General features: G+C 39.6%; 1 protein-coding gene across 3 annotated transcripts in view; it reads right to left on the bottom strand.

Annotated features, from left to right (window-relative positions):
- The window catches only part of LOC117525131 (calcium-binding mitochondrial carrier protein Aralar1-like), a 48,561-nt gene extending 34,557 nt beyond the window's left edge, over window positions 1–14,004 (bottom strand). The window contains exons 1-4 of one of the 3 annotated variants that reach the window (XM_034186967.1): window positions 13,883–14,004; window positions 13,417–13,470; window positions 2,933–3,075; window positions 600–715 (exon numbers count right to left, since the gene is read on the bottom strand). In XM_034186967.1, coding sequence (XP_034042858.1) covers window positions 600–715; window positions 2,933–3,075; window positions 13,417–13,470; window positions 13,883–13,894 — 325 coding nt within the window. In that variant the 5' untranslated portion in view covers window positions 13,895–14,004. Of the gene's footprint in view, window positions 1–599; window positions 716–2,932; window positions 3,076–13,416; window positions 13,471–13,700; window positions 13,861–13,882 lie in introns of those variants that run through there. The other 2 variants (XM_034186968.1, XM_034186969.1) reach the window with 2 other exon arrangements.
- Window positions 14,005–17,592: the final 3,588 nt, after the last annotated feature.

Here is a 17,592-nt window from a genome sequence, read left to right as displayed (position 1 = left end):
CGTGGTGGTATATATAAATACTGTGTCACTGTCCAAATACTACCTGACTGTAATTTGAATTGGCTTTCTCTAGCTCCTCTAGCGATCACTGTGCACTCTGTAAAATGCCATCACATCAACATGTTATCAATCCTGCCAATTATCTGCTACAGTATTATTAGTATTGGTAGTGTCTGTTATGTTAATTTGGATAAATTACACTGCTAGATGATTGTTAAACATCACTATAGACTGCTCTCCTTATACAGAATGACCTGGGTATTTTCTTACATTATGGCAGGTTGTCTGCCTAATGTTGTTCCATAGGAACAATAATGATTGATATAGATTAGCACACATAAGAATGAAATGGAAAGTCTATACGTTTCATGAGTCAGATTCTTCATATTTAATGCACTTTATAAAGTAAATTAAGAGAAAATCACCAGCGTCAGTATAAAAAAAATCTCCTAAAACCCACCACATTTAGTGTTACTTCAATTTAAATGGACCCGCATATTCAGCCTCCCCACTTAGTGACTCAGGTGGTCTTTGTCAACTTCCATTATCCGGCATTCCATTACTCAGCCATAGGAACAAAGCAGAAAACATGTACATACCAAATGATATGTCTCCTGTTCCAGTCTTGTCAAAGAACTGAAAGGCAACGATGAAAAGGGCATCTGGAGCGCACAGAACTGATTCAAAAGCCAAAAACTCCTGGATAGAGATCAATCTATTTGGACAGGACAGACAGAGTGTGGTGTGATAAAAGGATACATCTTTGACAAATTTACAAAAGCTGTATCTGTATCATAATCTAAATGTACTCATTTTCTGACAGCTGTCACCAGTAATACCCCATCAAACACTAAAGTCTTATGATGGCAATCAAATGGATACTATCTTTGTCATGAAAAATATTTTAAGGCACATTATCGTCTATTTTTAGAGGAGCATCTTAACCTTAGAGCCCCAGGATGCCCCTAAATCCTATATCTGCCCCCCACCAATATGTTCATAAGGCTAACTGCCACTCAAACAGGCTTGCGTAATAAAAAAAAAGATCAGGTGTACTTCACCTTATCTTATCTTGGGACATTCACTCCATTTGTCAGTCCATAAAACTGACAAATAAAGAGGACTATTTACTCTGCAAACATCATTGGGATCAAACATTCACAGACTCTGTGGCACTCCCTACATGGTTCATGTGTGTGTGTGTATATATATATATATATATATATATATATATATATATACATACATACACATACACACACACACACATATATATATATAGTGCTTCCAAATGTAACCTGTCACACTACCGCATAGGCATCAAACAGATTCCAGAAAGGGCCAAGAGGGTGCAGGTTTTCTTTGTAACCATCAACTCCACCAGGTGATTTCAATGATGAACTCATCCCATCTGCTCAAAGTGGTGTTAATCACTGCACCTTATTGGCCCTTTCTGGAATCAGTTTGACACCTATGCACTACAGGATATTGTCTACTTAAATGTGTCATCCACAGGTTTAAAATATATGAACTAGTGCTGGGCGGTATGACCAAAAATGTATATCATGGTATTTTTCTAAATTATATTGGTTTCACTGTATTTGACAGTATTTTTTCTTTTCAAGCACAACTGGGTGTTTGCCTTATTTTCTAATGATTTAGAGAATAATTACTGCAATAAAATGGCTTGGAATGGTGTATTCTACTGTTATGAGGAGTGAATATTGTAGAAAAATGAATGTCCACACTAGTATTAATGAAGAGGAATCAGAATGCTTGATTGTTGTAGTCAAAATACAGACCTTTTTATTATGCAAGTTTTCCATCTTTTGTTTTCCAAACATCTTTTGAAAACAATGTAAACTATGCAAACTATATGACTCATGTAAAACTTAAGTAAAACTTCTTTATTCCCTGAACATTCAATAAGGAATCATCCATAAATAAATAAATAAACAGAAAAGGTGTGCAGCTTGCTTTAACTTTACCTGCAGATGAGGAGGACGAAGCTCGTAGTTTACTTTCCTGATACTGCAGGAAATGTTTGCGGCTGAGGTGGTGGAGTAAACTGCTCGTGTTTCCTCCTCCTGCTACAACTTTAGCGCGACAGCATTTGCATAGTATTGTAGTTTGGTCGACGTTGGACTTTTTAAACCCAAAGTAATTCCAAACAACGGACACAGCTCCTCGTTTCGGTACAAGTTCTTCCGTTTCAGTTTCTCGTTCTGGTTGTTCAGTTTCAGAACTTTCCCCGTTTTGCCATTATGCTCACCACTAAACATCCATTCACTCTACACGGGCTGTACTCATGCTGCTTGTTTGGTGCAATTGCTAAACTGTCCCCACTCAAACAATGCCCTGCGGGCACGGCGTTCCACCGCTCTGCGCAACGCACTCACCGGTATGGAGGTATTTCTATAATTCATATCATAGAAAAAAACACCAGTATTCGGTATGAACCGGTATACCGCCCAGCACTAATATGAACCAAATATTAAATATTCCAAAATGTTTTGTAAGAAAAATACTCAAAATCTAAATTTATGTTATGCTGATATAACAACCCAGTCTCATGAGTTTTTGGTGCTCCGGTCATGAAATGGGTCAACTTTTCGTGATAGGGTTTTCTTTTAATCTTACTATTACTAACCCTTCCCTCCCCCTAACCTTAACCTAACCCTACTACTTCCTCTAACCCTAACCATAACCCCCCAGACCCACCCTCCTCATCAGTTTTAATTTCATGCACCACACACCAAATGTATTAGAATAAATCTGTTCTCCCGTTATGAAAATTTTTCACTTTTCGTGACAACCAATAGATTAATGTATACTTCATGATGCTGAATCTTCACGACATGCCGTGAGATATGGTAGGAAATAACATGCCTCAGCAGAATAGAATAATTACAAAGTAACTTGTGTTCCTCACCCATCTTTTGTAGTGTCAGCCACTCCAGCAATAAGTTCCACAGTTTTGGGATTATACTGAGGTTGTGTATGAAGGCCCAGGTAACTCTGAACAAAGTCCCGAGGGGTCATGTAATGCTCCCCTTTGTCCACCACACTGGCATACTGCAGAAGAAACAAGTGCAAAGATGTGATTAACATTCAAAATAAACTTCTCATTTGGATATTAGGATCAATCAGATCAATAACCTGTTCTGTGCATACAAATGAAATTAAAAGAACTGTGAGGGCCGCTCTGTGCAGATCACAGACGGGCCTCATAGTTCGGCACACATATTTCCACAGATTAATTGCAAAGTTGTCATAATAGTGTGAAATACATATTTATTGTCATGGTGAATTGTAATAATTATTGATTGCAGGTAAACTTTGATGCAGAGTTGCAGTTAAATCAAAGTGCCATCTGGGAAAAAGCAGTTCTACATCCATGTGAACAGAGGCTGTAAAAAGCAGACAGACAGTCTATGGCGCCTTGTGCTCCGCTCAAGGCAGCGTGCTGGAGGTTTGATTTACATTGGGGTCCAAGCACAGAAACAATCATTCCGAAATATCTAGAGTTGAGGATGGAATATATGAGATCACTGAGATTCATTCAGATTAGTGAATGTGTGCAGCAATGAGGGCTGAGCTCCAGTCAGTGGGGGTGGGGGGCTTTTCCCAACATTTACTAAATGCTGTGCCTACTTGGGAGTCTTTGTAGTCATCCTGAATATGCTATATAAATAAAGTTATTACTATATTATTGTTATAGTCTCACCAGACAAGGTAAACTTCACCTTTTTGAAAAAGAATTTGAAGTTTTTAATTCAGGTCTGCTTTGTTTTTTGCTTGTTTTCATTGTGAAATAATGATAATTCAGTAACAATAAAAAGAGAGCATTTAAGAACCAACCTGTTTCTATGCCTGTTGCTCAAATGGAAAGATCCATTGTCTGAAAATGAGGACAAGCAAGGGCATTTTAAAAGCTCACACACTATGTGGCTGTGTGTCTCAGAGAAAAAGGAGTTCAGAAGTGGACCACCATATCTGACATATTTCACTGTAGTCTAAAACAAACTGCTTGAGACCTACATTTTGCTTACAGCAGGGCAGTTTCTTTCTACAAGCACAAAAGTGTGGAACTTTGAGGATGTTAAAATGAACATTCAACTGTAAAAGATGGATAAAACTTAATTTTGCACAATGTGACCTCATTAAATGATTAATGATGCATTTCACAATGTATAAACATTAGACACAATAGTAAACAGAATGAGTTGTAGGAATTTTATGGAAACAGTATAGCTATTTTTCAAATCTAGGGCAGGTCTGGGTTTTCCCCCATTCTTTTGTTAATTTTTCACTGATCATAATGGCCACATCTTGTAGGTCTGCCTCCCCCTTTCCCAATCACCTTCCCCTAAAAATGAGGCTGAAAGCGTGTCATTCAATCATATACATTTTAAATTGGCTTTTCAAAACAGAGAATACCAAAACTGTAGAAACACTTCAGAAGTGAAGAAAAGTTGTTGCAATTCCTTCTACCAAAGTAAACATCTGTTTTTCACACACGTGTGCACAATAATTTATTTTTCCTGGTTCGTCATTGGTAACACACTTCTGTAGCTTCAGGCCATAGAGTACACCTGTGACGCTATGCTCAAAGAATGAATTTATTTTTCCACGGTAGAGAACACAATAAATGGGCCAACCAATAACTCTTACACTGTTCCCTGAACTACGACAGATATTTCTGGCTAATGGCAATAATAATTTTTTTTTCTAGCTGCAAAAAAGTAGCAGTGGCCACCAGACCTAAGCTTTGGAAATTAAATAAACTGAAAATAAAGCTCATGTCACGCAACAGCTAACTGTAAAACCACACATAACTTAGGGCCCCTTCAAACATAGTACGAATAAGTCCAAATCAGGGCGAATCACGGCGAACAGCTCGTATGAGCGAACCACGTAAACATCAAGCTGACAGGCAGGCGTGAACGATGCCACTGCGATGGTTTCGTGCACGTGGGAACACAGTGCGAGCAACTGCCCCAAAAAAGAGATTTTAGCCAAAGAAATTTTTTTCAAAGTGTGGGCTAACTCCACCAGGATATTCAAGATGGCCACCAAAATCAATAATATGGTATATTTTTACTTCAATTTTGATGCCTAAACCTATGTTTTTGGGGTCAAAGAATTCAAATATAGAAATAAATATAAAATAAAATTCACATATTTTCAACAACAGGAGGCCATATTTAAAATAGCCACCAAAATCAATATCATGATATTTTCACTTCTATAAGACCTAGAACTAGGTCTTCCATGTGAAAATTTAGAAACAGACAGGTCTGATAACTTACTCACTGGACTTTCAGGTCATGAGAGTCTCTGACAAGTGGGATTCTTGAGGTTGATTTTTTGAGATTCTTCCATTTGAGAGCTCTGGCCTGACTAAGCGTCTTGCTGATTTTGTCACTGCAGATGTATCGTATTGTAAATACGGCCATGTTTTCTAGAACTTTATTGGAAGCAGAAAGTGGCCTTCCCACCAACAGCAGAATTTGCTTGGCCTCTGTGCACGCCACTTTGTCAAAAACAGATTGTTTGCCATGGCCATAGAAGGCAGAAGTCGTATCACAGCCACTGTGAACAGACAGTGGTATAATGATTTCAGCAATGTCTAGGGGAGGTGATGGTCTAATGGTTAAAGTTTTGCACTTGAGAGCAGAGGCTCCTCAGTTCAAATCCCAGCCTGACCGGGAAATCACTAAGAGCCCTTGATCCAGTTGCTCCCGGTGTGTAGTGAGCGCCTTGTATGGCAGTACCCTCACAACGGGGTGAATGTGAGGCATTATTTGTAAAGCGCTTTGAGCGTCTGATGCAGATGGAAAAGCACTATATAAATGTAGACCATTTACCAATGTCTTCTGTAGAGAGTCTGCTTCAATGTGGTTACACTCATATTCATTCATGTTTTCACATTGGAGTGCCACAGAGTAGATCAGCTGCTTGTTTGTCAGACCAGCTGACATACTTCTGAACTGGTTTTTCAGAAATGCTTGCGAATTCTGTTTATTTCTGGGACCTGCGAACAGGTCACCAAGTAATTTAGGCAATGGGAAATTTTCTTCTGCCGTGATGAATATGTTTCTCATTCCTTCACCACCGTCTTTGCATGCTTGCAAGATCTTTTCACTGTCCTTGATGGTGTATGGCAAGTTGTATGGATCATTCACCAGGACAAGTCTTGGAGTGGATTTGTGACATCTCAGTATTAGGCGCTACATGTCTGAAGCATATTCAGGTGTACACTGTTCCATCACATTTGTTACGTTTTTCAGCTGACGGAAGGGATAAACGCCATATGAAGCCCATCTCGATTATGGCAGTGTACTCATTTGCAGGCAGCAGACCTTCCAAATGCAGAACCTTAGTGTGCCATTTATGTTGAGGATTGGTAGACATTCATGAGTGACCCTGTATTCCATGATGTGTGCCAACACCAATTTGTCGTGGAGTTTCTCATTTCAATAACAGCTGCCAATGGTATTGAAAATATATGATTTTTTTTGTGTTAAATTTGAATTTGTTAACCCCCAAAAAGTATAGGTTTAGACATCAAAATTAATGTTCTAGGTCATACAGAAGTGAAAGTATATCATATTATTGATTTCGGGAGCCATCTTGAATATCGCCCCCTGGTGGAGGTAGTCCGCACTTTGAAAAATTTTTTAAAAATTAAAAACTTAAATCTCTTTTTTGGGGGGCCTATCTCAAGGAATCTGTATTAAAAAATTGCTCCCGTAAAATTGGTCACGATCTCAATGGCGGGGTCCTCTACCAACACAGTTAGCTGTTATGCTCTCACTTGTCATAAGTTATGTAACAGTGCACCCTAGTGGAATTAAATGGTATACATATTCATATTGTTCAACGCAGCCAACATTTTTAAAGAATCTAGAACATCTGCAAAATATAGCATGTGACAAATCAATCCAGTCCCAAAACATTCTATTAAAGGTTATCCACAATTTTCCTGACAAAAACGAAGACAAATGCGTATTTCTCCTTAAAGTGAGGTGAAGGTCAAAAACAAAATACATGGCGCATGGTGTCTCCATAGCAAACATACTGGATATTCCTCACTTTAAGTGCAAATACTGTGTTGCACTGCCCTTGACTGAAGCGGTAAAGCTGAAGCTGTGCTACAACTCAGATGTCGCTTGGCCTTAAAGACCCAAGGTCATTTTTAGAGCCTGGGTTGGGTTTCAAGTTGGAGCAGAGATAGCTCTCCACACACAAGGGCCTCATGAACTGGCATCAGAAAGGGCACCGCCTTGAAGCCAAGCCAAGCACAGAAAGAGCATGAGATAAACACAGAAAGAATGAGGGAGGAGACCTTCACGCTAAGTGTTTTGGGGGTTATCTACAATTCCACACACTGTTGGATTAACAATCTATGTGAAAATATTAATTCCAGCCAATTTATTTCTGCATTTCTCCAGTAAATGACTGTGTATCCATTCACCCTCACAGTAGGCCTCAAGTACCGGTAGTTCTTAATCAAATTATACAGACGGACAGTAATTAATGCTTCCACCTGAATACGCATCACAAATTACACAGCGCTTTCAGGCTGCAGTGAGACGTGTGGAAAAGTCAGGATGTTCAAGATTAGTATTGCACGATAAGACATTAAATGACATTCTACTTATCTAAACAGTGCTGAAACTATTTTTGACAACTGAGTAATCTTTTTTTATTATTATTAAATCAGGAACAAAACCCCAAATGCTGACAGATTCCAGTCTTTTGAATAGAAGATTTTGTTGCCCTTCTCAGATTTATATTATTGTACACTGAATGAGCATTATTTGTGTTGCTGTCATTGTTTGTATTTGTCATTCAAAACAGAGAATATGAGGATGTGGCCTTTGACTCTAGAAAACTGTAAATATTTTACAATATTTTATAATCACAATTTCTAATATTGTAATTGGTAATTGAAATAATCCACTGTTACAACTACAAATCAAAACATAAAACACACAAATATGAAGTCAGGAAAAGAGAAGATCCTATCTTACAGATCCAAAATAAGTCAAAGTATTCCTGTAATCTTTATTGGACGGACGCCTGTCACACACTACACACTAACTGGAACTCATGCCAAGTGTATCTGTGGCTTTGCATTAAAATTATATTGCCCAGTGGGTAATTTAAGATACAGTAATACAGTGACTAGATCAACTAGGAAAAATTACCCTCCCTGTACATATTTTAGGGATGTGATCATGTTCTTTATCAAACAAGCAACATACGTGCTCGTGCACATACAGATCCCGTGCTGACTGTAGCCTTTAAATATGAAATTCAGCATGTATGTCTTGAAACATTTGTTTTGAATCAGTTGGTGAAGTATTGAAGTATTAGTATTTAGCACAGTTCCTGATGTCTTCCTTTTGGTAAGACTCCAGAACAACATTTGAAACAGTATTTCGAGCAGCAGGCGCTAGTTTGTAGTTAGATTTTTGGCACCATCTCCAGCTACATGGTCTATATATTGTTTAATACCAGTTGTATTTTCCTGATATATGCTTCCACTTCATGTTGTTCCCTGGGGGTGCTAACTTGTTAGGTGGGTGGGGCGCAGTGTCAAGAACACAGCATTTCCAGTATTCAGGAGGTACACAAACTCCATATGAGTTTCAATTGCAGTTGTTCATAATATGCAACAATTTAGCCAATATCCATGAACCATGCATAAGGTAAAAAAAACAAAAACATGTTAATTTAATTTGGTGGGATACAAGATAATAGCATTTACCATTTTACATGAGGCCGAAATATGGCCATCAGATATTGCGAAGACCTTGCATCCCTCCGTCTGTCTATGCTCAGCATAAGTTCAGTCCTATTACTGCCAGGGTCTTCAAATTCACAGGGAGCATTCTTGGGACACAGATGTTGGACAAATTCAAAGATGGCTAACCTTGACCTATTTCAAGAGGTCAAAAGGTCACATTCTGCTTACTATTTTTATGCTCATATGGTCGAGGGTATTTTAGCATTGCGTTATATTTAATTATTACCTACACATGCTAGGCGAGATAGACTAATTACTTGCTCACCTACTTGTCTTTACCATCACAGGGAATAATCAGTTTATTTTTATATAATTCATATACTGTTTTGTCGAAAGTAAAAAGAAATTATGCATGCAGTCTATAAAATGTGCATCACAACTTCCCACAGCCCAAAAACACGCTTTAGTTACTTCAGATACATTAAAATGTAACACCAGATACAAACATATCATGCATACCAAGAAATACAGTTTAAATGATGTTAAACTATCAACTAATTTTAAGCAATAGAAAACAAACATATACAAGTATTAAAATAAAGCTTAAAAAAAAAACTTAAGTAAGTAAACTTTATTTATATAGCACTTTTCACAGACCAGGGTCACAAAGTGCTTCACATGATAAAATCAATAAATACAAAATAACACATCCAAACATTTAAAAGAAAATCAAGCTAAAATGCAATTTTAAAAAGGTGAGTCTTAAGTTGCTTTTTAAAAACATCGACAGTCTATCGAGCGAAGGGAGCAGGGAAGCTCATTCCAAAGGCGCAGCGCCACGGCTTTAAAAGATCTGTCCCCTCGAGTTTTAAAACAGGTACGGGGAACCATCAGCAGGTTCAGGTTGGAGGACCTCAGGCCCCTGGTGGACACATACGGTTGGATCAGTTCCTTGATGTATTCCGGAGCCTGCCCATGCAGAGCTCTAAATGTAAGCACCAGGATTTTATAATTTGTCCTAAACGAGACAGGGAGCCAATGCAGGGACTTGAGTATTGGGCTAATATGGGCTCTCCTGTGGGTGCAGGTCAGAAGCCGTGCAGCGGAATTTTGCACAACCTGCAAACAAGCCAGTTCTTTCTTATTAAGACACGTGAACAGGCTATTACAGTAATCCAGTCGCGAAGATATAAAAGCATGTACAATCATCTCTAACTCTTCAAAAGACACCATTTTTCGAAGTTTAGATATTCCGGATCTGGAAAAAACAATTCCTAACTAACTGTTTTGTATGATGTTCCAGAGACATCCCTTTATCCAAGATAATGCCAAGATTGCGCAGGCTGCCCTTAACTGAACTATTCAGTTCACCAAGGTGCAGCCTGATAGCAGGCACGGCACTCTCCGGAGCAACAATCAATGTTTCAGTCTTATCAGAGTTCAGCTGCAAGCTGTTTTCACTGAGCCATTCCTTAACTTTGGTGAGACAATTGGTTAAAGAATTGAGTTTCTGGGTCTCAGTTGTTTTAAAGGAGCAGTACAGCTGCAGGTCATCAGCATAGAGATAATAGGATACGTCACAAAACTGCTGGATCAACTTGCTGAGAGGGATGATATACAAAAGAAATAAAATAGGTCCCAGAACCGAGCCCTGCGGCACACCCCACAAAAGGTCAGCAGACTCAGACATCACATTATCAACAGACACACTGAAAGTTCTACCAACCAGGTAGGAGCTAAACCACTCTAATACAGGACCCGACATCCCCACCAGATCCTGTAGTGTCCTGATCAGGATGCCATGGTCAACTGTGTCAAATGCAGATGACAAATCCAACAAAACCAAGACAGTGCATTTGCCAGTGTCAGCGGCCATCATAATGTCACTCGACACTTTCAACAGAGCAGTTTCAGTGGAGTGAAACTCACGGTACCCAGATTGAAAAGTGTCATAAATATTGTTAGTCTGCAAAAAGAAAGTTAGTTGGGCACAGACCAATTTTTCCAGGACTTTAGCCAGGAAGGGGGTTTTTGATATTGGCCTAAAGTGCTTCAGATCTGTAGGGTCCAGTCCAGCTTTCTTAAGCTGTGGCTCCACAACAGCATGCTTAAAAGAACTGGGGAACACACCAGTCGACAGGGACATATTAAACATTTTGGCAATTTTGTGCACATTTTGGCTTGTGCACCCACCAAGTAGACTTGATGGGTGCACAAGCATTTAGAGCCTTTATAGGTCAATAAAAAAAATCTTAAAATCTGCTCTTAAGTTAACAAGACACCAATGAAGGGAAGCCAAAACTGGAGTAATGTCATCAGAGTAGTTTAAAAACAAAATTTAGCACACAGTCCCTTTAAAGTGAATTTAAGACATTTCAATACAGATGAGTCTGTGAAAGTGGTTTGCATTCGGACTAGGGACAGAGTTCCTTTCTGCAATATTTTCATCCACCACCTTGGGAGAGTGATTGTCATGAGTTTGTGACCCACCTCCATACTGACAGCAACACCAAGACCCACAACTCAAGCCACTCCCACCAGATGAATAAATTCATCTGGTGGGAGTCATTATCAAACACTACATACAAATAAAAATACACAAAAAAATAATTCTGCTTACCGCTCACCGTGTGCCCCGTCATATTGCTTTGATGTCAGATTGGCAAACTCGGTCTACGTGGATCTTGCCTGAGTTTCCAACTTGGAATTCTGACTTGAATGGCCATCCCATTGGGAAGTGGTTACAGATATGGCAGCCGAAACCCTAAATCTTGAGGCTATGCTTACAGCAGCTGCTGATGATCTGTGACTCTGTGGTCACTGCTAACTCCTCGTTAGTAAAGTGGTAATTATCCCTGCCCGTCATGTGGGAGACTGAGGTTCGATTCTCCAATGGAGAGAACTAGTGTTTTTGTTTTTTCATTCCCTTGATATCAACCAACATTTCTTGTTTCAGTTACTTTTTCGGTTCATGTATCTCTGAAAGATTTGGGTTATTAAGGTTAGGGAGTCACATCACCGCCGTGATAACCTAATTTATATAACGGCTGAGTGGATCCTTGTCATTTGATTGGTGCTTTGTATGTCACTTGACGTGGATTATTCATCCCATTTGTGCTGCATTGCATTTAGAGTGTAATTTGGTTCTATTTAGCGTGCAAATCCCTCTGCTTCTCTTTCCATGACAAAAACTCCTGTAACAGTGGAATGTGCCGAAAAAGTGCTGATGTCCACGTCTTCTGCAATTTCGGTGGTAGTCAGACGATGTCCCGGATCAACACAGCCTTCAGAGCCGTTAGCCAAGCTAGCGGGAACATCTTTTCAATCAGGACCCGGGACCTTCATCCCGCCACACACACACACACATACATATACTCAACAAAAATATAAACGCAACACTTTTGGTTTTGCTCCCATTTTGTATGAGATGAACTCAAAGATCTAAAACTTTTTCCACGTACACAATATCACCATTTCCCTCAAATATTGTTCACAAACCAGTCGAAATCTGTGATAGTGAGCACTTCTCCTTTGCTGAGATAATCCATCCCACCTCACAAGTGTGCCATATCAAGATGCTGATTAGACACCATGATTAGTGCACAGGTGTGCCTTAGACTGCCCACAATAAAAGGCCACTCTGAAAGGTGCAGTTTTGTTTTACTCGGGGGGGATACCAGTCAGTATCTGGTGTGACCACCATATGCCTCATGCAGTGCAACACATCTCCTTCGCATCATCTGTGAAGAGAACACCTCTCCAACGTGCCAAACGCCAGCGAATGTGAGCATTTGCCCACTCAAGTCGGTTACGACGACGAACTGGAGTCAGGTCGAGACCCCGATGAGGACGACGAGCATGCAGATGAGCTTCCCTGAGACGGTTTCTGAAAGTTTGTGCAGAAATTCTTTGGTTATGCAAACCGATTGTTTCAGCAGCTGTCCGAGTGGCTGGTCTCAGACGATCTTGGAGGTGAACATGCTGGATGTGGAGGTCCTGGGCTGGTGTGGTTACACGTGGTCTGCGGTTGTGAAGCTGGTTGGATGTACTGCCAAATTCTCTGAAACGCCTTTGGAGATGGCTTATGGTAGAGAAATGAACATTCAATACACGAGCAACAGCTCTGGTTGACATTCCTGCTGTCAGCATGCCAATTGCACGCTCCCTCAAATCTTGCGACATCTGTGGCATTGTGCTGTGTGATAAAACTGCACCTTTCAGAGTGGCCTTTTATTGTGGACAGTCTAAGGCACACCTGTGCACTAATCATGGTGTCTAATCAGCATCTTGATATGGCACACCTGTGAGGTGGGATGGATTATCTCAGCAAAGGAGAAGTGCTCACTATCACAGATTTAGACTGGTTTGTGAACAATATTTGAGGGAAATGGTGATATTGTGTATGTGCAAAAAGTTTTAGATCTTTGAGTTCATCTCATACAAAATGGGAGCAAAACCAAAAGTGTTGCGTTTATATTTTTGTTGAGTGTACATATATATGTGTGTGTGTGTGTATTTCAATGAAATACGTTGAATGAGAGAATAAACGAGTCTCTCAGCATCGGAGCCAGATGTTTTTTTTTAAGTATTTAAAAGCAATTTCATTAAAAAAAAAAAAAACCTTTAAAGAAAATAATGTAGTTTATGTTCAGTCTTACCTTGAGAAAAATAGTCTTCAAGATATGAGGGTCGGCTCTTTTTGTTGCTTGTACCTACAACACAGTTCATAGTTTAGAGGCTAAAATACTACATATAATGCAGTTTTTCAGTTGAACAGGATTCCAGACTGTATCTGTTTTAGCTCAGCAAGTCCACAAACACCGACAACATTAAGCAAACCACTGCCTGTGACTACAGCCGAGCCGTGGCCCCTCAGACCGTCACAGAAACCAGTTAAAATCCCAAACAATCTGCCAGAAAAGCCAGAGAAGAGATAAATTACAGTTTTCACTCCGAGGCCGGGAGAGATGCGCCAGCGTAAAGATGGACTAATTAGGTGGGAATCCGCTGCATTTTACACAGAAGCTTTAAACGGCCACGCAGAAGATCCGACAATGTTAACGCACAGTCACGTTACTGCCTTTAAAAGTAATTTCTGATAAGAAATGTTTTTAACGGAGTCACCTTGACCGCCATGCTGGGTGTGACGTCAGCAGCAGTGAGGCGGCGCACGCGCCACACACATCGAGCGGACCTCAGGAATCCGAGTCCCGCACTCTGAATTAAATTCACATCCTTATCGTCATTTTCTGTCTGTCTCTCTCTGTCCGCTCACGACACGCTCGCACCGGATGCTCCCAAACGGTGACGCTCGGACACGACACGGTTTTTCTGGCGGGTCAAACGAGGACACGGTTGCTTCTGAACATCAGAACATCAAACGTTTTGTTAGAATTTTATAGTTCTGGTTCCATTCAACTGATTGTTAGTTCATTTCTGTTGAATGAGTATGCCCACACCACTTGATAATTTGTCCGCAAGTAACAGTGGCGAATCTAGAGGGGGGTTGAGAGGGTTGAAACCCAGCTGGCCCAGCTTGGCATTGGGCATCCTCAAAATTCTGCTCACAACACCCCATAATGACGTGAAAAATTTTTTTTTTTTTTTTTTGCATATTTATTAAAAATAAAACAGCAAATAAATTATGTATATAAAAATGTATATAAGTATTCACACCCTTTGCTCAATACTTTGTTGATGGCAGCAATTACAGCCTCAAGTCTTCTTGAATATGATGCCACAAGCTTGGTGCACCTATCTTTGGGCAGTTTTGCCCATTCCTCTTTGCAGCATCTTCAACCCTCTGTGCATGTAACTTCTACATGTTGCACACATGCACATCTTATGCTGCATTCCAGAAAACTGATTGGATTGGATTTAGAATTTCCATACAAATAAAAACCATGAATTAAACAAAGACATAATAAAACAATAACCAGATTAAAATCTTTGGAATTTCAAGGATAACACAAAAATGGTTCCCGACTTATTTCCATTGTGGTCCTTCTCTAAAACAAACATGTTAAGCAACAAGATAACGACTAAATAAAAATACTAAAAACACTTAAAAAAATTATAAACTTTTTGCAGCAAATAAAGTACATATTTACACAAATTGACTGACCTGACTTTCAAGAATGCTATTGAGCAGATAAGACTTAACCATTCTCTTAAAACAGTTCACAGCTTAGAACGGCTGATGGCAACTAATTCCAACTAATAGCACCAATATATTTAAAATAATTTTTACCAACATTTGTGGTGAATCTTGGAATAAATAACGATGAATGGCCAGATCTAGTTCTGTTGCTGTGTACTTCAGACACATAACGAAAATAGTTCTGAAAATATATGGGACAGGTGGGATGTTGGATGTTGGACTTGTCCCACTTAGAGTGTAGTAGGTCCGACCTCAGATCGTTTCAGGTGAACGAAGTTGAATGTAAACAAAAAAAAAACAAAAAAAACAGACGACTGCAATAAGATAATATTTGCTATGTTTTTGAAGAGACACTTTGATTGTCAGCAGAGCAAGTTGTGTCAAACAGCGATGTCTAATATGATAAATACAGATAAATATAGTTTATGTTTTTAGGATTAACAGTGTATGCATGTGTCGCCATTATTCTGTCATGTCAGGAACTGAAATTATGTAATTGTGGCCCCAATTCATATTCATATGCTAAATTTAAGACCCAACCAAAACAACTACAAAAAAGGGTACAAAAAAGCTCTGTCACTTCTTACCTAAAATGAAATTTGTTTCACACACACAAATGGAATTGTCAAATATGCAGAGACTGAAATGTTGCAGCTAAACAAATATGAATGAATGAATGAATGAATGAATGAATGAATGAATGAAAACTGTTTATTTCGAACATTTGATACAACAACAATTACAAGATAGATCAGTAAAGACAACAACAAAAAAGTTCCTACTGTGTACCCAACATGTCCGAAAAGGGGTAGGGTGAAGCATCCATCGATCAAACTTAGCAGGTACATTGGGACAGTGGATAGGAACAAGTTGTGTAATTTTGAATAGGTCATGTCTGGGAGCATGCACTTGTGTCACACATTGCTTCATCCATCACACTTCAGAACCACCTGAGGTCATGGATGGCAACTACCGAGGTAGAAAGCTGGTCCATCATGACTTCTTGAAATTAGCACCTATCTACTGCATCTACATAGATGAAATGTGGGCGTCTCCTTGGTCTTCTCCAGCTGCTGGAGTTCTCAACACTGAGGCATCTGCTGGATGTTGCCCTGAGAGATGCATCTCATTACCAAAATGTCTTATCTGATGTTTTCTCACAATGCAAGTGATGCTCCTCACCTTACCATCTGACAATAATCAAGTCCAGAGACAAAGGTCAGATTTTTGGTCCCAGGTTAATATACAGGAAAATGGCCAATTTTATGGAAATAAGTTCAGATATACTTGACTGGTTAAAACCCAGTGAGACATTTTCTTTGTATGCCTTACACACTGACACTACAACAAAATTGCAATTAGAGTCAGGATGGGAAGTGAATGAAGTGCCGATTTTTTCAGCTTTAATTCAAAGGGTTAAAAAAATTCCAGTAACGTTACTGTGATATTCGTGGATGTAACAAGTTGTTGTATTTCTGCAGGAGTCTCTCTTAAGTTTCAACCCTAAACACCTATGTCATTAAGCATTGCCACTGAGCCGAGCACACCTCTACATTTAGGAAATAAATTGACTTGACTGCAACATTCTATTTTCCCCATTTCCAGTATTTGCGGGGGGGAATTGAGTACTGGAGTTTGAAGTTCAGAGATTAAGTAGTCTGTGTTGCCTCCATGCAGACAATTTTTTTGCCTAAGGAATGTAAAAGCAATGGTATTGTTGAGAAAAAGGGATAATCTAGTGCTGACAGTGTAGAAGATGTAAAATTACATTAATTAATGAATTAATTCACGGTGCATCCAGAAAGTATTCACAGCACTTCTCTTTTTCCACATTTTATTATGTTACAGCCTTATTCCAAAATGGAGGAAATAATTTTTCCCCTCAAAATTCTGCTCACAATACCCCATAATGACAACATAAAAAAAAATTAATTTTTGCAAATGTATTGAAAAAAAAAAAGAAAAAGAAATTACGTGTACATAAGTATTCACACCCTTTGCTCAATACTTTGTTGATGCACCTCTGGCAGCAATTATAGCCTCAAGTCTTCTTGAATATGATGCCACAAGCTTGGCGCACCTATCTTTGGGCAGTTTTGCCCATTCCTTTTTGAAGCACGTCTCAAGCTTCATCAGGTTGGTGAGCATCTGTGCACAGCCATTTTCAGATCTCTCAAGAGATGTTCAGTCGGATTCAGGTCTGGGCTCTGGCTGGGCCACTCAAGGGCATTCACAGAGCCACTCCTTTGATATCTTGACTGTGTGCTTAGGGTCATTGTCCTGCTGAAAGATGAACCGTCACCCCAGTGTGAGGTCAAGAGCACTCTGGAGCAGGTTTTCATCCAGGATGTCTCTGTACATTGATGCATTCATCTTTCCCTCAGTCCTGACTAGTCTCCCAGTTCCTGCTGCTGAAAAACATCCCCACAGCATGAAGCTGCCACCACCATGCTTCACTGTAGGGATGGTGCCTGGTTTCCTCCAAACATGATGCCTGGCATTCACAGCAAAGAGTTCAATTTTTGTCTCATCGGACCAGAGAATTTTGTTTCTCATGGTCTGAGAGTCCTTCAGGTGCCTTTTGGCAAACTCAAGGCGGGCTGCCATGTGCCTTCTACTAAGGAGTGGCTTCCATCTGGTCACTATACCATACAGGCCTGATTGGTGGATTGCT

Source organism: Thalassophryne amazonica, chromosome 14, assembly GCF_902500255.1.
Source record: "Thalassophryne amazonica chromosome 14, fThaAma1.1, whole genome shotgun sequence".
NCBI lineage: Eukaryota > Metazoa > Chordata > Actinopteri > Batrachoidiformes > Batrachoididae > Thalassophryne > Thalassophryne amazonica.
This window is presented reverse-complemented; position numbering and strand designations above follow the sequence as displayed.